This window comes from Apis florea, unplaced genomic scaffold, assembly GCF_048593485.1.
Source record: "Apis florea isolate Af1SG1 unplaced genomic scaffold, ASM4859348v1 contig_3493_pilon, whole genome shotgun sequence".
Classification (NCBI taxonomy): Eukaryota; Metazoa; Arthropoda; class Insecta; order Hymenoptera; family Apidae; genus Apis; species Apis florea.
In genome coordinates this window covers 3,147,793-3,171,588 of record NW_028256772.1, presented here as the reverse complement: position 1 = coordinate 3,171,588, position 23,796 = coordinate 3,147,793, and the positions used below count along the sequence as shown (strand labels likewise).

Sequence of the window (23,796 nt, the reverse complement as noted above, 5' to 3'; positions counted from 1 at the left end):
CCCACTCATAGTCACAACACGTGTCTATTCTCGTCACCCGTAGAAAAACTCGTGGTGATTCGCGGTCGAAAGATGCTCGACAAAAACCGACTCGCCTCTGATCGGCCTTAGATCGATACGATCGAGAGAGAGAGAGAGAGAGAGAGAGAGAGAGAGAGAGAGAGAGAGAGAGAGAGAGAGAGAGAATTAAACTTTCGAATCTTTAATTAGGCTCACAGTCGATTTCTAATCGATCGTTGACTGTTCGAGAGGGGAGGGGAGGGGAGGGGAATTTTAAAAGTAACGCGCGCGCTGTACAACGATCACGCTTATTATATTTAATCGTGAATTCATCGCAGTATCCATATATTCATTGCACGTTTCGATTCGATGTCCAAATGAATATTAGGTAGATACGCGACGCGAAAAGCTGATTGTTAATTTTATTCGAGATTTTATTTATTTTTTTTTTTTTTGTTTTTGTTGAATTAATTCGGTTTAACGTGTTTGAATTAAAATCCTTTTTTTTTTTTCTTTCTTTCTTTTTTACGAGTAATTTAATAAAATATAAAAATACACGTAACGCGTATTAAAGTGTAAAAATACGTAAAATATTTAAATATATAAAGTAATGATATGCTTATTGATAATGTTTAAGAATGATGATGATATTAATTTTTTATTTAAATTTCATTTAATCATACATCATATTTATGAAAATATTAATTTGCATAAACATGTACAGTTTAATTATAATAATTACATGATAACAGCGTGCATATAATTACAACGTACATAATTACAATATAATGATACTAATTCTCGAAAGATAAGAAATTACGTTCAATTTACGTTGTCGTTAGGAACTTTCTTAAAAATATTTTCTTATAGATATTTAAAAACGTTATTATTATATATATATATTTATATATGTTTAAAATGTTATTATAGATATTTTATTTCAGTATAGAATAATAATAAAAAGTAGAGACATAGAATATATTTATCGTATAAGAAATGTTATTATAGCATTTACTATACACTACATATTCGAAAATCGATCGAAAAAGAAGAATGAAAAACTTTTTAATAGAAAATTTCTATATTTTATAAAATTCCAAGGATCGAAACTTAATAAGCGAAAATTCCTTTTTAAACTAACTCCACATATTTAACATTCGTATTTATTCGAATGTTTCGTAACCAACTTGCTAGAGAACAGCCCCCCATTTTCTTGTACACCAATTTTTCCAATTTTTCCCTATAAAAAAATTTACAATATAAAACGTCTAAAATTTCCTGCACACTTTCCCTTTTCCACTTCTCTATAGAATCGACCTATAATCCTTCCGTACACCGATATATCAAACACTCTTTACGACTCTTTGCACGTGAAATTAGGACGCATATCTAGTATTTAATCCCGAGAAACAGCGAGAATCGTAAAGTGTGCGCTATCATTTTAGACTAATTCGAGAGAAAAAAAAGGGATAAACGCGTGTGTATGTAAATAGAGCAGAGAAGGTCGAGCGGGGTAAGGGAGCACTCGTACAGTCATCGAGCTGGTCGGCAAGGTGGAAAGGCGTGCGACGCGTGTCCCAGACGGACGGCGCGCCGTATCAAAGGATATTTGCCCTGTCAACAACGCGCGGCTTTATGTGGAAACACCACCGCGTCTAAAAGGGAAAAAAAAAAAAAGAAGGAGAAAAAAAAAAAAAAAACGATTACTCCGGCCAAGATAATAGTAATGGCCGTTATTACTTCGCTCTATTATTTTACGATCTAACGTCGCCCCGGGATCGATACGATATCTCGTGCTCTCCTCTCCTTGGGAATCGATCCGCAAACACGCTACGTATTATTATTATTATTATTATTATTCGCCCGAGAGAAAATTAATTTTCTCGAATCGAGGTAATGGGTTATCTGGGTCGATCTTTGGCGGGATTTGGCGATGGATCGATCATTCAATAGAATTTATATGAAAAAGGAAATATCCGAAGCGTCGTATGAAGAATAAGATGATAAAATTTTATTTATCTAAGATCTCCATCTCTTTGAACGCGATCGTAATAATATTTTATCTTAGTGTATTAATTACTAGGTATATCGGATTAATGGTAGTTTCTATCCAATAGTATGGTAAAAATATATGGAAATACGAAATTACGTTGATGGAATAACATTCATACGACATATATATATATATATAGTTATAATTATTAATCAAACGTGTCGGATTACTGGATTCCGGATTAATGGAATTTTAATAGAAACTGTAAATATTCGAGAAATTTATCATTAAATTTACCACAAACTTGATGCCACCTCCGTACGATCGCTTATATTCAAATCGCGCGATTTTCCCTCTTTCGTTTCCATTATTGACTAACTTCCCTCGAAGAATTCTCTCCCTCGCCGAGAAAACGCGTGAAAAAAAATTTCGCCAAATTCAAATACGAGGAACGATAATCAAACGAAAATAAGTGAAAATCGTGTCGTGAACCAAAAAAAAAAAAAGAAGAAGAAGAAACAAATGGAAAATCTCACCTGCATCTGCAACCAGGAGTAATCGATGTAGGTGGTGGTGGCGGTCGCGGCGGCGGTAACAGCGCCGACCACGTTCGAAGCGGAGGATATCTGCTGCCAGTTGTCCTGGCCGGTACAACCGAGTACCGGCAATCCGTCGGGTTGACCCCGATCCGGTACTATCTGATCGGCATACTGATAGGGTTGCTGAATCGTCGGCTGTCCGCCGGAGGGCAAACTCGCTGGATGAGGGTGCTGGGCCCCCGAGCCGGCACTGGCGGGCAAACAGCACACGCTCACGTCCATCCGTGGTGGCGGAGAATCGTAGAAACGTTGCTTCTCCGGCTCTAACTCTAGCTCCAACACCGACTCCAACTCTGGCACCGACTTCGAACACGATTCTGTCTCTGGCTTTGCCTCTAACTGCTCCCAAATTGGCCTCGCCACGTCCAACCCCCTTCGAACCATCCAATTTTCAAAATTATTCTCCCCCTCTTCGTCTTTTCACGATTCCCAACGCCGAAGCTACTTCTTCTTTATATATATATATATATATATGTATATATATCTTTAAATATCCGTTTCGCTCCTCCTTCCTTATCGATCCTGCCCACCACGACTGTATCCACTCTCGCTATCGAATTTCGTGTTGCAGGTGGTCGCTACGATCCAAGCGTAGAAAATCCTTCGAATAATCCTCCTTTTCCCGACCGATTTCGAGGAATCGGCGAAACGGTGGCTCTATCCCCGCCTCGTTCTATCGAATTATCGTTCTTCCACGATTCTTCCAGGCTGGCCGGAATATCTGTCAGTATCGTTACCCTTGCGCCTTCCTCCTGGACTAGCATGCTCCGCAATTATTGTCGAGTCGAATTTCGTATCGAGTTGGATGCCAAGCATCCAAGCTGTGGATCGCCGAATTTTATTCGGCCGAAACGTAAACTTTTTCACCCTCTTTTCGCCCTCTACGTTGAACGGGATACGCGAATCGGACAGTCGAACGATCGTTCCGAGCGGTCATTTTTTCGCGATACGTTGTTCGTTTCTATTGCGCCATCGTTCGACGAGGAGGAGGGGGAGGGGGTCGTTGATCTCGATCAAAATCTCCACGGTGTCATATCTTCTTTCCTTTTATGTTTAATCCTCTTTTGAAACTCGGGGAAAGGGAAGAGAATCTTAGGATTCGAGGAATATCAATCCTATTATTTGATTTGAAAGTAGAGAGCAAATGTGGCGCGTCCCAGAGGCAACGAGTAATCGTATCGAGCGACTCCGAGAAATTCCATGTTTTCGGGGGAAACGTTCTTCTCGAGAAAAAAGAGGGGGAAAAAAAACAAAGAAGATTGTTGCGACTTCTTCTCGTCAAAATTTTTCACCGTTCATTCCGTATCTTCTTCCCTTTCTCTCTCTCTCTCTCTTTACGAGACTCGTTTGTTATTTTTTCTAATCGATCAATCGCGGTTATCGATGGAAATTAAATCGAGATCAACATCGAAACGAAGCTTTCACAATTTATCACACGTGATCGGGCGTCATGCTTTCCGAGAGAAACGAAAACGTCGTCGACCTGCCGCTGTTCTTTCCAACGCTAAGGTACAGCGGCAGGTTTCGCGACGATAGCAAAACATTGAACGCACTCTGCGATCCGTCGACTAACTAATATTCTTATCGATCGATCGACCTGCCGATGAGCAGTGGCAGGTTGTCCGTTTTAACGATGACACAATGATTTTTCGCAGGTTCACAGTTGCGAGCACGAATCACGGTATATACGTTCACGGTCACCATAAATCGACGATCAAATCGATCGATCGCATATCGAGATCCTTCCTTCCCCCCTTTTCGATACTCCTTCTTCTCGAGTTTCCTCTTCCCAATTCTTATCGTCGTGGCGGCATGACATTCGCACTCGTCCCGTCGAGATCTCAAGAACGTGTAGCGGATGATAAACGGGCGGCTCGACACAAAATGACAAATAGAGCATCGAATAGTTGCGAATCGAATGGAACAACCAACACTCGAAGAGTATATTATATGTTATATCGCCGCACTTGTGCACCAACAATTCGAAACTATTTGCCAGTTATCCTCGGGAGAAAAGATACGTAGTAAAAATCACTATGATACGACGAGGCGAGTTACAGGGAACGAAACATTGGCGGGTGGATCGCGAATTATCGACGAGAAACAGTCCGATACGGTCGAGCCTTATCACAAGCACCGTCGACGCATGACAACCAGGCGCTCGTAGTAACGATACGCGAACCGCGTAGAAGGAAGAGGAAGAGGTGGAGAATGCGACAGCGTAGGAGAGGGAAAACGAGCAGCAGGAGGAGGAAACGGAGGTGGAGATGAAGCTGGAGGTGAAGGTGGAGGTGGTAGTGATGGAGGTAATGGAGGTGGTGGCGGCGGTGGTGGTGGTGATGATGATGAGGTTGGGGAAGGAGAAAACGGAAGAATCGAAGGTCGGTACTATGCAATCACCGAAAACTAGAGGGTAATCTCGAGATGGAGTGGTAATTACCCTTTCGAACCGTTCGTGTCAAAATTTGATAATGAAATGCAACCGATTATCACACCGACGAGATTACGACGAGAATATGCATCGATATACATCTGACGATAATACTACAATAGTAATATTCGTGATCTCTTTTCCGTGCAATGTCCCTCCGTCTCTATCTAATCACCGGATGAGCAAAATAATATGAAAATAGATTGCGAATGAAATCAGAAGAGGCAATCAAGGTGGATGCAAATGATAAGGAGAAAACGATAGACCCGGAAGCAACGATAACAACATCGAAAATGGTCTGACGCGGCGGTCTGACGTGGCAGAGTGTCACCAATAGTGATGATGACAATAGCAGTAATAATAATAATGATGATGATGATGATGATAATAATAATAATAGCACTAACGATGAGAGGAAAGAAAAACACGAGCGACGACGAGCAATAGCGGGTCGAAGGCAACAATGGGGTAAATGATGGCGCCGATAGTGGTTGTTTCAGAAGCCAGTAGAAGAGGTGGTGGTGGAAAGATGGTAATAGTGGTGAAGGTGAGAGGGTGGTGAACGCAACTGGTGCTCGTGACGCGATCGTGGTGCACCCGTGGCATCGCATACGCGCATGCGCGAATGCGTGTCGTCAAGGCAACGGTTCCGGAGTAACTGCCCGGTGAACGCAGCCCTCCACAGACCATGCTCCCGGCTCTCTCCTCCTCTCGCTTTCGGCTCTTCTCTCTATCTCTTCTCCCCTCCCGCGGCCCAACGTTACTCGATCTCTGTTTTTGTCGTCAACACGCTCGCTCGTTTTCCCTGTTTCTTTACCCTCGCGTCAACTTTTGCCTTTTGCTTATGGCTGGTTCACGCCCAAGGCGCGACCGATTCCAACTGTCTAGGTGGCCATCAAACACGCCCCCCCCTCCCATTCTCTCCCTCTCTATCTGTTCGTTCGTTCATCATTGTCGAGCCAATGAACACTTCTTTCTCTACATCCTTACATGTATCCGCCCCCTTTATTCGTTATTCCAACTTTCCTCTCAACTTCTTCCAGTTTCCGCGTATATCGCGCGCAACTCCGTTTTCCATTTCACTCGAATCAAGAGCGCGATTATTCTAATTCTAAACTGTCAACGATTTTCTCACCGATCGCGTCACTCGTCGATCCCGTTTTCGCTCCTCTTTACCTCTGTGCGTGTTATTTATTCCGATTTAATTCGATGCTTTCGTTCAAACAAAATATTTGGCTGATGTGTAAATAAAAACAAGAAGAGATATTTTCAATATTTTCGCCGATAATTCTTCTCGTTTGTTAATACAACGATGATACAAGATTTCTTATTCGATTTTTGGAATTTAATAATGCTAGAACGCCTAAAACGAACGCGAACGTGAATACAACAGAGAAATTGTTTTTTTTTTTTTTTTTTTTTTTTTTTTTTATCTCTTCGAGTCCCGTTGCGCTCCTTGCAGTCGCGCGATCCTTTGGTGTGTCTCTCCATCTCCTTCTCTCGATCTTCTCTCGTTAGAGAACGGGAACGGCCATAGCCATTCCGCCAACGCTTGTCTGACGTCATCGCACTAAGGCTACTAACGTGTCTCATCTCGTCTCGTCTCTTGTTGCGTATACGATCCGTTGTTGTGTGATGATTCTTGCAAGTTTTGATGTCCCAAAAAAAAATATTGTTTTAATCTTGCTTGCAATGTATGCAAGAGCAAAGAAGAAAAAAAAAAAAGAAAAAAAAGAAACGTCGTTCCTTTCCAATTCGATCCGATTTCGTTCATCTAAGAAAGAAAATAGTTCTCCATCCGAGATAACGAGAAAAAAGAATGATTCGATACAGGATGAAGATGTTGATGAAGAAGATTCTTTGATCTTGAAAATTGTCAACGCTGAATCTGAAATCCCATTAAAATTTGGCGAAAAGGGGGGAAAAAAGGAGATATATTTTGTAGGACTACTTGTATGCAGCAACAGGCATCTCGAATCTCTCCCCTCCCACGGAACCAAGAGATTCCCTTTCTCTTTAGATTGTGAAACGATTTTCTATCGTGGCGCTTTAGCTTTGCGGATTTATTATATATGCAACGGGTTACGCAAATTACGACAAAGTGCAAATATTTCACATGACCTGCACCTGCATGACTCCCCCTTTCTACGCGCGATCATTTAAACCAAGCGGACACGTAAATTGCAATCAGCAATCATCTCGAAACCATGAATCGTTACGAATCGTTTTCTGCATTGTAAATACGTGAACAATATCTGAATTCGAATATTCGATCGATATTCAATAAAGTTTAAGCGAATTTTTCCTTGCTTTTCTTTTTTTTTTTTTTTTTTTTTTGAAATACGTGTACTTACAGTAGGTATAACATAAGCGGAGAGAATTCGTCGATTTTGATCGATGATTGCTCTTATGATTTACATTCAAATTAATCGCTCATTTCAAATCGACCTCCATTCCAGAATCATGATTCACCTTTCATCCTTCTCTTCCTCTTTTCTTGTGTCTTCAATGTATGTAGCCAGTGAAGCGCAAAAATCAAATACGCAAGAGTTACGTATTTGTATTGAGTTAAATAGATTGGATGAACACGAATACTAAGAAATTATTCCGACAATGCATATTATAATTTATTAAACAAATCTTTTTTTATTAAACATTTTAATTCAAATAAAAATTTTAAAAATGGAAAAAATATTCAGTCTCTCTGATCCAACGTTCGTCTCTCTATTCACCGTGTTATACTTTTTGTCAAGAACAAACTAACTAACAAATCATATTGAAAAAGATTGGTAGATCTTGAATAAGTAATTGAACTTCAAGTAACTGTAAAGTAACTAAGTAAAAGATAACAGAAAAAAAAGGAAGAGAAAAAAGAGAGAGTCAGAAACGATGATAAACGCATAATAAGATACAAAAAAGAAGAAAGTGGAAGAAATGTGGTGAGATCAGTGAATAAGTGCATGTTGATAAGTATCGATTCCCAAGATTATATAAGTCTTTATATTACATGTGCATACTATATAATAATAAAAGTTGGACAACAATTATCAGGATGATCTACAACATAAGTGGTCAATAATCATCTTCATCATTGAAAATGTGATTTCCTTTGATACACCACGAAACAAACTTGATCTGTTTATTTCAACTCTCCTTTTCTATATTTGACAAAATGCACAGGGAATTTTTGAGAGTACTGGTTGAGCTATAATCGGAATTAAGATTCTATTATTTCATAAATACTCTGTTTCGATTTTCGAATAGTTATTCAACTTTTACTGTCCTTCTCGTTATAGTATATATTGAGCTAGAATTCTGTGTTGCATCACAGACGAGACCCCCCACTATTAGCTACGGAAGCAACGCTACTTATGAATGGGAGTATTCGCCCATTGGCCGTCTTCGATAGCCAATGGCTGGCTGCATGCAGCCCTCTGCGCGATTCTCAGTGAGCTCGTAAGCCGTGCGAATTCTCGTAAATTAACCATTTATTAGATTAATTTATAATTAATAAATATGATACTACAAACATGATAACGTTTCGATTAAATGATTCTCAATTACATTACAATAACGTTTACATGGAAATCATGAGAATGAATAATAAAAGATAGAGATACGAGAATTCGAAAATTGTTCATTGAATTAAAATTAAAAAAAATCAGTAGAAAGATTTCTGCTTACACAAATGAAAAAGTAAGGCAAATCAATTTTTCACTGTATTTTCGAGAATTGAACGTTTAATACAATATTAAACTTAAATATATTTATACATTTCAAATAGGTATTTATTTAAGAGTATTTATTATACTCTTATTATGTTTATTCTTTGTGAGAACACTTTTCTTTTGAAATAAAATAATAATTATCATTCGATAAATCGTAATCTATAAACTTTTTTTGCCGAACATTCTATATTATGTTTAATGAAAATCTTTTATACGCGTTCTCAAATATTTGAGTACATATAAATTTACTTATATCTTCAATATCTTCAATATGTTAAAAAATAAAAGCTTTGCATTTTTATTGTGAGTTTAAGTTATTCATTTTTATCATTCATTAAATATCATTATTAAAATTGTTCAATTTTTTGTTTCCTTGCAAAGGAAAAAAATGTAATTATGATAAATTCGTAAAGCACAAATGATTTTATCGATTTTTTTCTAGTTTCGTGATCAAAATATAACAATATATTACCGCTTAGCAAGATATATTGTTGCTTAGAATATAACAATAAGAATAAACAAAATGAATTTCCAATTCATTTTTTCACTTATTTTCTTTTTTATTTTATTCGTATTTCTCATACTTAGATTTCATAATAAAAAAGTAAATAAATGTAAAAACAATTATCAAGTATGTGAAAATAAATATGACGATTATGAAGATTGATATCAAGCTTATATTCCATTATTTCATAATTACCTTTGCTTTTTTCTATTAGAAATTATGTTTTTCAATTGCCTTATGTTAGAATTGACATTTGTAACAATATAATCTTCAACTTGGTCTTCTATTTATATTATACTTCTTTTCTTATTTATATTTTTTCGATATATAAAATCATTCACATCTGCTAAAAACTTATTGCTCTAGAGATCGAATAATCTTTGCATTATAACTATTTTAATTAAAATTAATACCTTTTTTTTTTTTTTCTTTTAAAATTTAAGAAAGAAAAATTGTACATATCTTTGTTATATACGTAAAGAATAATATTTTAAAAGCATAATTCTCTAAATTTTAACTTGCATTTATATTTAAATATAAATAAATATATATGTACACATAAACAACAATCGTTTTCAATTTTATCTGCATTTATTATAATAATCAGAATTCGTTACAATTCGTTATTTATTTTATCCAATTTTTTTATGCATTTGAAATAAAAAAATAATTAAATTTTATAATAAAATAGAAAAGAATATTCGAACAGAATATTCTTGATATATATTCGTGATATATATGATATAATATCACATACATTAATAATATATTTATTAATTTGATTCTGAAGCAGAAAAGAAAATACATGCTTTTTTTAATTGTATTATTACAATTTTTATCATGAAATTAATAAATAATATATAATAAAAATATCCACTTTGATGGAAATCAATATATTAATGTTGTCAAGCTTATATTAAGTTTAAAATATACATTGTAAACATAAACAAACGCGTCACAGTTTAATTTTATTATATTTATTATTTAATGATAACATATAGAAAATTCAATATAATATCTTGTACTAATTTTATTATCTATATCAGAATTAGGAAACAAAAAATGGTAAATAATCTAAAAGTAGCTCATGTTCTGTATAAAAAAAAATATTAAAAATATTAATAGTATTATAACATAAGATAGAAAATGGTATGAAATTATAAAAAATGCATCGTTAAAAAATTTACATTATAAATTAAATTAATCTTACATTTCTAATATTTACTTTTATATTTAACAATAAACTTTTATATGACAATATATATTATAAATATTATAAATATTTTAAACATGCAATTTATTATTTAATTCTAAATACAATTTATTCATATTTTTATATATGCTAGTGAATTATAGACATAATATTTATTTCAAATATAAACACCAGTTTTCAATGTTTTGAAAAATATTTGCAAAGAAAAATTTGACATAAAAAAAAAAATTGATGAAAAAATTTTATGAATTTTAATATATTTATTTATGTTGCTATCTTTACTACCAAAACTTTTATTAAAAATTTAAAAATACACATGTTCAACTCCAAGTATTCTTTTCATCAAATTCTCCTTCAGGAATTGCTGATTCTTTTGGAAGTTTATTCTGTTGACTTTCCAATAATTTTGATGTTTGTGTTACTTTATATCTGTAAATAAGAATATTAAGAAATTAAAATAAAAATAATAATATTTCATTAAAATTGGAAGAAAGATTAAATATATAAAATAATACATATAAAATCAAAATTTTATAATTATTAAGAAAGAATAAAATTTTAAAAAATATAAAAATAGTTTATTTCTCTATATAATTGATTTAAAAATTAATTTATACTTTTCAATATCATCAAATTGAGTCTTCATTTGTTGTTTTCTGTGTTGTATCCATAAATCATCGTATGTCACACGCTTCTTCTGACTTTCTTGAGATTCACTTTTTAATTCATCTTGTAAATTACCAGTTGCATCATAAAATTCATTTGCTTTAAATATAATTTAAAAATTTAATTATTGAAAAAAAAAAATAGTCAATTTATTTCTTTAATAAACTTACTATTGCTCTCAAATTGCGTATCAAAATTATCCCAGACTGATTTTTCTTCTGTTATGTTATCAAAATGTATAGGATATTTTTCTTGATCTTGATGACCAAAGCTATCAGTATCATCAGTAATATTTTGCAATTGTCTTCTAAATATGTTTCAAATTGCTTTACTAACTAATTCAAAAATAAATATTATGCAATATATTATAAAAATAAATAATACCTTCTCTCATTAGAATTAATTAATGGCTGTGATGCACCAAATGCTTTCTGATAACATACAGGTGTATATGTCAATTTGCCAAATATATACATTGACATACCTATAAACGCTGTCATAGCAGGTCTAGCCATACCCGAAGACTTAGGTACTATCAAATATGTTGCTAATGAACTTAGAAACGAATAAGGAATAGCAGATTTAAAAACAGCCTCTGTTTTCATACAATCTTGAAAAATCTTCATAGTCTCTGGTGTTGCATTAGGAATCTACAATTAATCAATAACTTCTTATTTTTAATTCTAAACAATTTTTCTCTCTTTCTTTAATTTAATATCAAAAAATATTGTTTTAAAAAATATTATAAGTATAATATGTATAAATATATAATAATAAGTATAATATACGATGTGTAAACTTAATTACCACTTCCTGTAAAAGTTCCATTTCGCTTTTCTCCTTTTGTTGATACATTGTGCACAATTTGTGCGATATTACCGAACATTAAGGTTACTTGTATATTTTCCGTATAACCTCACTAGAAGATCTTAAAGCTTCAAGCATATTCATATAAAAGATCAGATGACTAACCTTTCATGTATTTAATGATTTAAAGCTTATATATTAATAATCAATGCCGTTTAATAAAAATAATAGACTATTTCAAACAATATACATCATCTTTTACATACATCTCATATTCTATAAAAATAATCTATTATAATAATTCTTTTAGCAAATTCAATACAATATAATATGCTATTAACACATTTTAAATAGAGCGGGAAATTTTAAATATTATCCTATTTAATTAATTAATTTAATAAATAAAGATAAAACTATAACAATATTTATATAATTAAAATAATTAGACTTCATTATTCAATATATTTATTTAATAGTAAATTTTTAAATTATATATTATATATAATATATAATTATAATATTTAAAAAAATTTTTTGTGTACTTAAGTCAAAATGATGATTCATTAATTCAAAATTAAATTTTATAAATATAAAAATAATACATATAATAATAAAATAATAAAATAATATATAAAAATAAAATAAATTAAAATCATTGTTTTACATTTATTCTCTTATTTATTTCTATATAAAATATATAATTTATTAAGAAAAGATTATACACTCACGTTGTATAATATAAATATAATACAGGATATATTGATTTTTTTGTTAAATACCGTTGAATATTACACAATTGTTAGAAAAATGATATAATTCAAAATTTACACTTATTAAATTATTGGTATAGAAAAAATCATTATTATTTTTGTTTTACTAATAAAATACTGTAAATATTTTTGCAAATCATAAACTTTCAATTTGATACTTTGATATGATATTCTCATAGCGATTCGAACTAAAATTGTTTTCTTTAAAATTATAATTTTTTAGTTATAGTCACTTTTTCACAAATGTGCAATATATACGTAAGATATTTAAAATATATATATAAACATATTAAATGTTAGATAAAATAACACTATATTCATATGTCACAAAGATATAAAAAAAATATATAAATACATATCAAATTTAATATCCTTTTTTATATAATTTTCCTAAAAATAGGCAATTACTCAATACATTATTTAATTATTTGGCAATTTTATTATAATAAACTATTATTATATATCTATTATTGATTATATTTGAATATCATGTTAAAAATTATTAAAATGTAAAAAGAATTATTAAGTATTAACTTAAATTTATCAATAATTATTAAATTATAATATTATAAAATTATATATGGTATTTTAGAGTTTTTCTATTTTAATTATATATAAAATTATTTTTAAACATGTTCACATCTTTGACAATTTATATTCGTATTTTGAATATTTTCTCAATTCTATTTCGAATATGTATTTATGTTATGCACAGCATAAAATATTTTATTTGCATTTAAGTGTTAATTTAATAAGTATGAAAACTTACATTATATGTATGTATGTATGTATATATACACACATCTACAACTACTGCAACTTGCCAGAAAAATATTCCATATGCTTTGTTTTATCCATATATATATTTATTATATATATATATATATCATTATAATATATAAATAAATATATTAGTATAAAAATATAAATTATAAAATATATATTTGAAGATATTGTTAATAATTAAACTAATAATAGTATAATTGCTAAAATTATATATTTTAATATGTTCATACAAGAAATTTGTAATTTATACAAAAATAATATTTAAATCAAAAATTAAATTACCATAATTACTAATTTATGTTTAAATTTTTCTTATAATTTATCTTGCAAAATAATATTTTTACAATTTTTCTTTAAAAAAGCATTAAATACATACATATATATCTTATATATCATTCTACAATATATATTATACCTACTTTAAATATATTATTTATAAGGATTTTTCTCTTAAAAATTTTCCATTCTTATTTGTGAGTAACATGAAAATATGTATCATAATGTATATTGTAACTTATTGAGAAGAGGGAGTAGTGCTAATGAGCCTCTAATATTTAGTATAAAAGAATGCTTGCTTGAAAAATCAAGGCATTGTTGAAAATGTTGTGTAAGAGTGAAATTGATCGAAGCTTTAAAACTTTTCAAGTATTGTATTTAATATTGTTTTTATTTAATATATGTATACAATTAAGTATAACATTATCTGTACCTAATATGAATTATAATACAACAGCTGTAATGTTAACAAATGAATCATCATCAAATAATTCAATTGGTGATAATTTGTAAGAATATTTTATAATCTTAACAATTCAATATGTGTATATATATATATATATATATATTTATCCAATTTATGTATATATATATTTATTTATTTATCCAATTTATGTAATTTTTTTTCTCTTTTTTGTTTATATTTTGCAGATATGTCATAAAAGCAATGGTATACGAAATTGGTATATTAACAGATGCAGATAATACAACTAATAATACTACTGAAAGGTAATAATTGAATAATATTTTTCATCTTAGAGGACATATACATTATCATCTCAAATTTTTAGAAATGATGCAAAATAAAACTAATCTTTCCATTTCAATTTTAATTTTATATATCATCTATTAATTATATTTTATTCAAAATGTACATTTATATTAATTTATTTTTTCACAGACATGAAGAAGTTAAACTTTCATTTTATAATCCTCCTAATGAAAACAATGGATCATAAATTGGACATTATTATTTAATATTGTTAAATTAATTTCATTTTTATTTTATTTTATCCGTATAATGTATGAAATAAATACTTTTAAATAAATTGTATACATTTTTTTTTTATAATTAACATTATAGTACAATTTTATTTAATATTAAATTGAATGAAATATTAAATTGAAATAATATGTATAATATATATTTAATTCATATACAGATTCATATATATTAATATATATATATATATATATATATATATATATAAAATATTGATATATTAATAGAATATCTTTGAAGTTGATTTTTAGAAAAAGAAATTAAAACAGCAAAACGCAAAAGTTATAATATATATAATATATATAAAAAAAATTTTAATTGAATATAAGATAAAGATAGAATAAAACTATCTCTCTTATATTCTTACTTTCCCAATTTTAATAAAATTAAAATTCAACTTTTATTATTTGTTAAATAAGTACAAATAAATATCTTTATTCTTGATCTACATTTTTGTTTCTAAATATACTATAACGTGATAAATTCTTCTTACATTGTTTATGATTGAATAAAGTATTATTTGGCCATAAGATGTCTCTGTGTATTGATGTAAATAGTATTGTATATTCGTAATAAATAATATATGCATTTTTAAAAAATAAATATAATAAAATAATAAAATAAATAAAATTTTACATATACAACATAAAATATAATATATAATAATAAATAAAGTAAAAATAATTTAATTAAAAATTTGAAAAATATTAAATAATTTATATTTTTTACAAATATGTGACTTTTATGTTGTTAAAAATATAAAATAAAATATAAAAAAAAATATAAATTGCAACATAAATTTATGTATTTGAATTCATTAATCATAATTCTATACATTCTTTAAAATTAAATTATCTACTTATATTTTTATTATGTAAAAACTTTTATAAATATTATCAATTTCACAAATTGATTTATATAATTAATATTACTTTTAATAAGAATAATAATAAATTTAAAATTACAAATGAATATAATACAAGAAAAAAATAGATGATATAAATTTTATTTCTATTTTAATATATATATTTAATATGATATTTAAACTATTGTTACAAACTTATGCCAAAAAAATGCAACCCATCAAATATTTTATTAATAAAAAATATTTTCATATAAATAATGAAAAATTTATATTGAATATATCACGTTTAAAACACTTTCTTAAACAACAATGCTTAAATATTAAAGAAGGACATACATGTTTTATAATAGACTGTCCTATATGTAATAATTTAAAGATGAAATCAAAAATTTATATAAATAAAAATACAGGTACATTTTAAAGTTGTAAAAATAATTTTACAATAAAATTTTATTTAAGAAATTAATTATAGGATTTTTTATATGTGATAAATGTAAATCCATGGGTTCCTGGAATATATTGGAAAAATTTTTATCCTTAAAAAAATTAAACAAAAATCTCAAGGAACTTGATATATTAAAAACTAGCTGTAGTTTAAAAGAAAATTTTATGGAAACATGGAAATATGTAACGAGTAATTGTCAAAGCATACAAGATCTATCTGCAGAAGAATACAATATTCTTCTAAATAATTTTTCATTTCCTGTAATAAAATAAATTAGATTTATATTTATTTTATATATTGTAATATATTTTCTAAATGATTTTTTTACAGCATGTTTTACAAAAGGATATGTCAAGGTTAAATTGTTTTTATAACAAGACAATGAATATAATATATTTTCCATTAATAGGCCTAAATACATCTATAGTTGGATATAAATTACTTTCAACTAAACCACAAAAGGAAGAAACAGTTCCTACTTTTGAAGTTAGTGGATGTATTGAATATAGACGATATCATAGTAAAAATAATGATACTGCTATAATTGTGAGCACAATAGATGATTTACTAGCTATAATGTTAAAACAATCTGCAAATATAATTATATGTCTCCCATATAATTTAAGAAGTCTACCCCAACAATTATTACCATATATGGAATCATTCAAGAAGTTAATTTTATGGTTTGATAATGATGAAGTAAGTTGGTACACTGCTAGACATTTTGCAAAAAAGTTGAACGAGAAAAGATGTTATCTTATTAGACCAACAGATTTACAACCTCGACCAAAATTAGCTGCTGAAATGAATTATAATTTCAATAGTATTCTAAAGAATGCTCAGCCCTTATGGCACAAAAGTATAATTACCTTTCAAGATCTTAAAGAAGAAATTTTAATTGATTTACAAAATAATGACAAAGTACAAGGAGTAAAATGGAAAAGATATACAACTTTAAATCGTATATTAAAAGGCCATAGAAGAGGTGAATTCACTATATTAACTGGGCCAACTGGTATAATATATAATACACAATATATAATATAAAATATATAATATACAATATACGTAATATACAATATACAAATCAAGAATCTCAAATATATTTCTTTGAATGAATTTTCTGTTTTTATTAGGATGTGGTAAAACAACCTTTATGAGTGAATATTCTTTAGATTTAGCAATGCAAGGTATCAATACATTATGGGGAAGTTTTGAAATAAGAAATGTAAGATTAGTAAGAACAATGTTACAACAAATGGTAGGTGTACCTTTAAGTGAAAATCTTGAAAATTTTGATACATATGCAAATGCTTTTGAAAAATTACCAATTTATTTCATGACATTTCATGGTCAACAAAGTATCAAAATAGTAATGGATGTGAGTATACAATTGTAAAAATGAATATAATACAATTAATTATTTTTTATTTGAATTTAAAATTATGATATATTTTATTATATTCTATAGGCAGTTGAGCATGCAACATATGTACATGATATAGCTCATGTTGTAATTGATAATGTTCAATTTATGATGGGAATGACTAATGATTCAAAATATGTAGATAGGTATAATAGAATTATATTCATGTGGAATATGTTTTATATTATCTAAAATAGTAGTTACGTTATAGATTTTGGAAGCAAGACGATATAATAGCAAAATTTAGAAATTTTGCTACTGTATACAATTGTCATGTAACAATGATAATACATCCACGAAAAGAACGTAGCTCTGAAGAATTGACAACATCATCGATTTTTGGAAGTGCAAAAGCAAGTCAAGAAGCAGATAATGTATTAATTATTCAAGATAATAGACTTACGAGTATTCGAGGCAAAAAATATTTACAAGTATGTAATAAAAACAAAATGCATAGAAAATTATTTCAAATATATTATTGTAAAATATATATTTATAGGTAGCTAAAAATAGATATAGCGGTGATTTAGGTATTATGGTATTGGATTTCGATAAATCAAGTCTTAGTTATACATCAAAATTAAAAACTAAGGAAAAAAAGAAATCTTAAACTAAAAGATGAATAAAATAATAAAATAATATGAAAAAAATATTCAATAAATATTATTTTTGAAAATAATTATATTTATTATATGTTTGATTTATGATCAAAAAATTATAAAATTTATTGGTATAAAAATATTATAATAAAAGATTAATTTTAATACAAAAAATTTTGTGATACAATTCTTTAAATAAAATATAAAATACAAAATAAATTTTAAAATATATTATTTTTTTTTTATTTCTTATTTGAAAATTATTCTAAAAATTATTCTTTATTATGATTGTCAGAGTTGTTGAAAAAACCTGAACATAAAAAAACAGAAAAAGAAATAAATAATATAATAAGAATAAAAATATAAAAAGAAATAATAACAGTGATTGGTGATATAACTTATTAAAAATGAGAATAAAGAAAAATAACGGATATTATATTTGTATTGTATTTTAGATAAAACACAAACTTTATCTAAAAATAAATTTGAATAATAAAAAATAGAAACTTTATTATAGTTATTTTTATCTATTATCGTTATCTTAACAATATTATTGATATCTATCGATAAAGATATCAATAGTCATAATTTTATTATTAAATTAAATTAAAAAATTATTTTATTTTTATTTTCGAAAAATTATTTCGATAAATAATATGTAATTTGCTATTATTTTTTTAAAATGTATGATAAAATATTTAAAAAAATCTATTTTTTGTTTAATAATTACAATTTCGATATTTAGAATATTTTTCAGATTTAATAGAAATAAGTCATTTGATAGATTTGATAAATCATAATAGTTATCATCATTGTCATTGCTGCATTAAGTAAAGATAATAAAGATCACTTGATGTTTTCGTTTTACAATTAAACATTTCTATATCAATAATGATAATTTTCCTGTGAAAATACAGGGAAATAAACTATTTTGATGCTAGTATACAATTTATCTGACAGTTCTGTATCTGTTCATCTTCTGGATAAACAAATACGGAGCATATGAAAATTATTTAATAAAAATTATTTAAATGAAGTTTGCAGTTTGCAGCTTTACCGACAACCATGTCTTTAATGTGGGTGGTAAAATTTTATCAGAACAAAACCAATGATTAACATAGTGAAAACATGAAAAAACGTGTATAGGATACTCTTATTCATTTGTGTCTTTTATTATATTTTAGATAATTAATAACGATTAAAGATAAAATAAGATATTAGAGAATTTAAAAATAAAAATGAAATTAATACATTTTATTAGCATTATTTTTATATTTTCTATTATGTTTTTAGAAAATTTTAGTCATGATTTAAAAAAGCCAACCGTTTTAATAATTATTTTAGTACGTAATAAAGCACATACATTACCGTATTTCTTGACCTTTTTGGAACGATTGACTTATCCAAAGAAACGAATACATCTCTGGTAAGTACATATATCATAACCTTTTTTTGATAAAGTCGTAAAATAAAAGTTATAGAAACTATAATATGTAGATGTTTAATGTAATTAAAATTTAAATTGTTATCTTGATTATATCTAAGAAATTAAAATATAAATTTAATATTTTAAGTTATAATGCTAATAAAACAAAGAATAATTTGTTTTTCAACTATCATGAATTTTACATAAATTTATCTATAATACTTTATAATACTATTGCATTATATTTTAATAAAATATATTTCGAATAAATTAATATAATAAAATTAACAGCTAAATATAGTTTATCAATAATGTTTTAAATTATTGTTGATTAGATTTTTTAATCAATATTTGAATTGTATCAAAAAATTGTAATTTCCCGCTTTAATAGATATTAATTGATGCGCAATCAATAGATGAAATATATTTGTATTTTATATTTAAATCTTTATTTATCATTACAAAGATATAGTTTATTTTTTAACATTTGTATATATTTTAAAATTCGCAAATTATTTATGAAAATTATTCTAACTAAAAATTTAAAAAATATTTTTTTTTTTTTCAAAGGATACATAGTGATAATAATATTGATAACTCAATTGAAATATTATCTACATGGTTAAATAATGAAAGTAATAAATACCATGGAGTTCAAATAAATTTTGATGAAAACTCAAAAGGATTTGACGATGAGAATGGAATTACAAATTGGTCGGCGCAAAGATTTTTGCATGTGATAAATTTGCGCGAAGAAGCGCTTAAGGCGGGAAGAAATATATGGGCAGATTTCATTTGGGTAAAAAATTGATTTCTTTTTAATAAATTTATTTTTAATGAAATATTGATACTTATATTGTACTTTTGCCAATGTTTTTAAAACATTTATTATTTTATTATCAATTTTATTTTTTATTCAATTTCAGATGCTCGATGCGGATGTTTTTTTAACAAATCCAAGTACTCTTGATGAATTAATCTTAAAGAATCAAATTGTAATTGCTCCATTGTTAAAATCTGATGGCTTATATAGCAATTTTTGGGCAGGAATGACTAGTGATTATTACTATTTAAGAACAAAAGAATATGAACCAATTTTGTTTCGAGAAAAAAAAGGATGTTTTAATGTACCTATGATTCATAGTGCGGTTCTTATAGATTTAAGAAAGCAGCTTTCGGATTTTTTGACATATAATCCAAAAAAATTATATCAATACAACGGTCCTATTGACGATATAATAACTTTTGCTGTTGGTGCTAATAAAACTGGTAAATTAAAATTTTCCTAAAATTAAATTTCATATTTTTTTTCAATAATTTCTTTTATATTTATGTTAGGTGTGCCATTATTTATTTGTAACGATAATATTTATGGATTTATTATGGTTCCATTAGAAGAAGAAGAAACGATCGCCGAAGATTTACAAAGACTGACTAATATCAAAACAGAAATATTATGTAAGTTGAAAGTAACTTAATTTAAAATAGAAAATAACGAAAATAAAAATAAAAAAAAGTTATAATTTTATTCTATCCTTATCTTCATTTACCATAAAATTTTTATTTTTTTTAGCTGATAATAATGATCTTCCATTGTCAATACATCTCGAAAAATTTGTACAATATCCTGATGATATATTACAAGTGGATAATATTTATATGATAAATCTTTTGAGAAGGCCAGAAAGACGTAACAGGATGCACAAACTTTTTAAAGAACTTGGAATTCGAGTGGAAACACATGATGCTGTTGATGGTAGGTAAGTTATGGACGCAAGAGTAAATTTATAGATATTAAATTTATATATATATCACAAAAAATATATAAAATATATCTTTTAATATATTACATATATTATATACATATAGAAAATGATTCTCTCATTACATTATACGAAAACGTTATCGCCAAAAAATAATATTATAATAGTACATGTAATATAGCAATTATATTTTATTATAATATAAGAAATCGATGTTGGAACAATAGTATGTCTTTATATATGAGAAACGAAAATATAAAAATATAAGCAAATGTTGTCATCGAATATAGCGAAAAAATTAACTAAGTAGTAAATATTTAAAGAATTTTATTTTATAAATTATATTTTTTATTTAGGGCGTTAAATCAATCTATTCTCGAAAAAATGGGAATAAAAATAATGTCAGAATATACTGATCCCTATCATGATCGGTAAGTATACGATAAAAATTGAAAAATTTAGATCAAATAATATAAACAATTAATATCAAAATATACAATTATAGACCAATGACTATGGGTGAAATTGGTTGTTTTTTGAGTCATTATAATATTTGGAATAAGGTAATTATAAAATTCAAAAAATGAATTATTTTAATCAAATTAAATTTATATATAATATATATAATATAATAATATATATAAAAATTATATTAAAAAATTGGAAAATTATTAGGTAATAGAAAATGATTTCAAAAGTGTCATTATCTTAGAAGATGATGTTCGGTTTGAACCATTTTTTTGTCAAAAGTTAAATTATATTTTAACAGAATTAAAGAATCTTCATTTAGAATGGGATTTAGTGTAAGTATTTAAAAAATTCCATTTAATATCAACTAATTATCAATTTTATATAAATTACAATATTTGATTTTAAATCAATGATTTCAATATCTTATATTAGTTATCTAGGAAGAAAAAGATTAGCAGAAAATGCAGAACCTTGGATTGATGAATCAAAATATTTAGTACATGCTGCTTATAGTTACTGGACATTAGGATATATTTTATCTGCAAGTGGTGCAAGGAAATTAATTGAAGCAATGCCATTAAAGCAATTAATACCTGTTGATGAATATCTTCCTATATTATCTGATGTTCATCCTAGGTAAATAAAAATTTAATAAAATATTTTATTGCAATTTTCAAAATATTCAAAATATATTTTTGTTTATTTTTTAAAATAACTTTAATATACATATATATACATTAAAAATATTTTTTCATATAGGGAAGATTGGAAAATATACTATCCAAAACGAAATTTAGTTATACTTTCTGCAAATCCTCTATTAATTTATCCAACACATTATACAGGTGAACAAGGATATGTAAGTGATACAGAAAATTCTACAATTATATTTGATCATCAAAATATAAATAAATCAAAACGAGAAGATTTATGAATAAAGATAAAGTGCCATAAACAAAGAAATGAGAGATATTTGACAATTTAAATTTTTTCTTTAATGAAAGAATTTACTTTCCATGACAACATTTATAATTATTTACATCATACTATATTACAAAATACATTATATCATAGAAATTTTAATAATCTTTTATATTTTTATATTTAACTTAAATAATATTTTATATTGCATTTAATTTGTTTTAATATATATATTAGTATTATATATGCAATATAAATGTATGTATTTACGAATATGTGCTATAAAAAAATTTATATTGTACCTATAGTAATCTTAATAATGAATATTTTTTTAAATAATTATAACAAATTAACCATAATCATATATATGATTATTATTCTATATCATATATATGATTATAGAATAATAAGCAATTTAAAACATAAAAATTTAATGTAATTAAATTGCAGTTAAATAAATGAAATCTATATAAACAATTAGGACAAGATTTAAATTATATTGAGATTAGAGTTTGATTTAAAATAAAATTAAATCTTGATTATTAATTATATTTGATATTTATAAATTCTAATCAAGTGCTATTAAAAAATAAAATATTGATATTCAAAAATAAAGTTTATTATACATGTGTCTATGTTTTTAAATATTATTTTTTTAATAATACAAAATTATTGTTCAATAAAATATTCAATTTATTTTATATTCATTTCAGATATACTTATTTATCATTAAAAGATGTAATTTTATTTAAAAAATAATTAAAAATTTTTTAAATAGAAACAACTTCATGTAACCTCATATTTACCCGAAATTTATATATATTTATATATATAAATATTTTTTTAATTACTTTAAATATTATTGAATTTATTACTTACATATAATTATAAGATAATATTCAAATTAAACTTTTTTTTTTAAACTAATAAACCAACACTGCATCATTATACTCATTATAACGTTAAAATATTAGACTTTCTGTATTAGACAGACTTCTGAAAGTCTCTTATAGCTATGTAATACGCAATATTTATAAAGTTTGTATAAATAAATTCTATCAAATTTTTTAAATACAACGATCATTTTTAATTTAAAATTCTCT

General features: G+C 26.8%; 5 protein-coding genes across 12 annotated transcripts in view; 3 read left to right on the top strand and 2 right to left on the bottom strand.

Annotated features, from left to right (window-relative positions):
* LOC100870579 (uncharacterized) overlaps positions 1–5,657 on the bottom strand; it is a 63,786-nt gene extending 58,129 nt beyond the window's left edge. For both annotated transcript variants that reach the window (XM_012486547.3, XM_031916379.2), the window contains exon 1: positions 2,530–5,657. In XM_012486547.3, coding sequence (XP_012342001.1) covers positions 2,530–2,976 — 447 coding nt within the window. In that variant the 5' untranslated portion in view covers positions 2,977–5,657. The remainder of the gene's footprint in view (positions 1–2,529) is intronic.
* A 4,810-nt stretch (positions 5,658–10,467) lies between these two features.
* On the bottom strand, positions 10,468–12,436 carry LOC100870827 (uncharacterized). 2 transcript variants are annotated; one of them, XM_003693580.4, is made up of 5 exons: positions 11,943–12,436; positions 11,520–11,785; positions 11,306–11,442; positions 11,087–11,234; positions 10,468–10,898 (listed from the first exon to the last, which is right to left on the bottom strand). In XM_003693580.4, the coding sequence occupies exons 1-5, from the start codon at positions 11,988–11,990 to the stop codon at positions 10,790–10,792; spliced, it is 708 nt and encodes a 235-aa protein (XP_003693628.1). In that variant the 5' UTR covers positions 11,991–12,436; the 3' UTR covers positions 10,468–10,789. The 2 variants fall into 2 exon arrangements, with proteins under 2 accessions (XP_003693628.1, XP_086768789.1); XM_086912663.1 differs by having other exon boundaries at positions 12,108–12,249.
* A 1,434-nt stretch (positions 12,437–13,870) lies between these two features.
* Positions 13,871–14,823, top strand: LOC105737164 (uncharacterized). The gene is made up of 4 exons (XM_086912662.1): positions 13,871–13,971; positions 14,057–14,283; positions 14,426–14,503; positions 14,676–14,823. The coding sequence occupies exons 2-4, from the start codon at positions 14,099–14,101 to the stop codon at positions 14,731–14,733; spliced, it is 321 nt and encodes a 106-aa protein (XP_086768788.1). The 5' UTR covers positions 13,871–13,971; positions 14,057–14,098; the 3' UTR covers positions 14,734–14,823.
* Positions 14,824–15,305: 482 nt separating this feature from the next.
* On the top strand, positions 15,306–18,623 carry mtDNA-helicase (mitochondrial DNA helicase). 6 transcript variants are annotated; one of them, XM_086912660.1, is made up of 7 exons: positions 15,306–16,052; positions 16,207–16,347; positions 16,418–17,102; positions 17,224–17,468; positions 17,559–17,659; positions 17,725–17,944; positions 18,013–18,623. In XM_086912660.1, exons 2-7 carry the CDS (start codon positions 16,252–16,254, stop codon positions 18,121–18,123), a joined length of 1,458 nt encoding a protein of 485 aa, XP_086768786.1. In that variant the 5' UTR covers positions 15,306–16,052; positions 16,207–16,251; the 3' UTR covers positions 18,124–18,623. The 6 variants fall into 6 exon arrangements, 4 of the variants coding, with proteins under 4 accessions (XP_086768786.1, XP_086768787.1, XP_086768785.1 ...); XR_015293422.1 differs by having other exon boundaries at positions 15,319–16,052; positions 16,115–16,347; positions 17,714–17,944; XR_015293421.1 differs by having other exon boundaries at positions 15,319–16,052; positions 16,115–16,347; positions 17,711–17,944.
* Positions 18,568–23,770, top strand: LOC100870947 (glycosyltransferase 25 family member). The gene is made up of 10 exons (XM_012486549.3): positions 18,568–19,538; positions 20,109–20,337; positions 20,465–20,807; positions 20,877–20,996; positions 21,112–21,298; positions 21,658–21,732; positions 21,807–21,864; positions 21,977–22,104; positions 22,205–22,408; positions 22,532–23,770. The coding sequence occupies exons 1-10, from the start codon at positions 19,351–19,353 to the stop codon at positions 22,704–22,706; spliced, it is 1,707 nt and encodes a 568-aa protein (XP_012342003.2). The 5' UTR covers positions 18,568–19,350; the 3' UTR covers positions 22,707–23,770.
* The last annotated feature ends 26 nt before the right edge of the window (positions 23,771–23,796 follow it).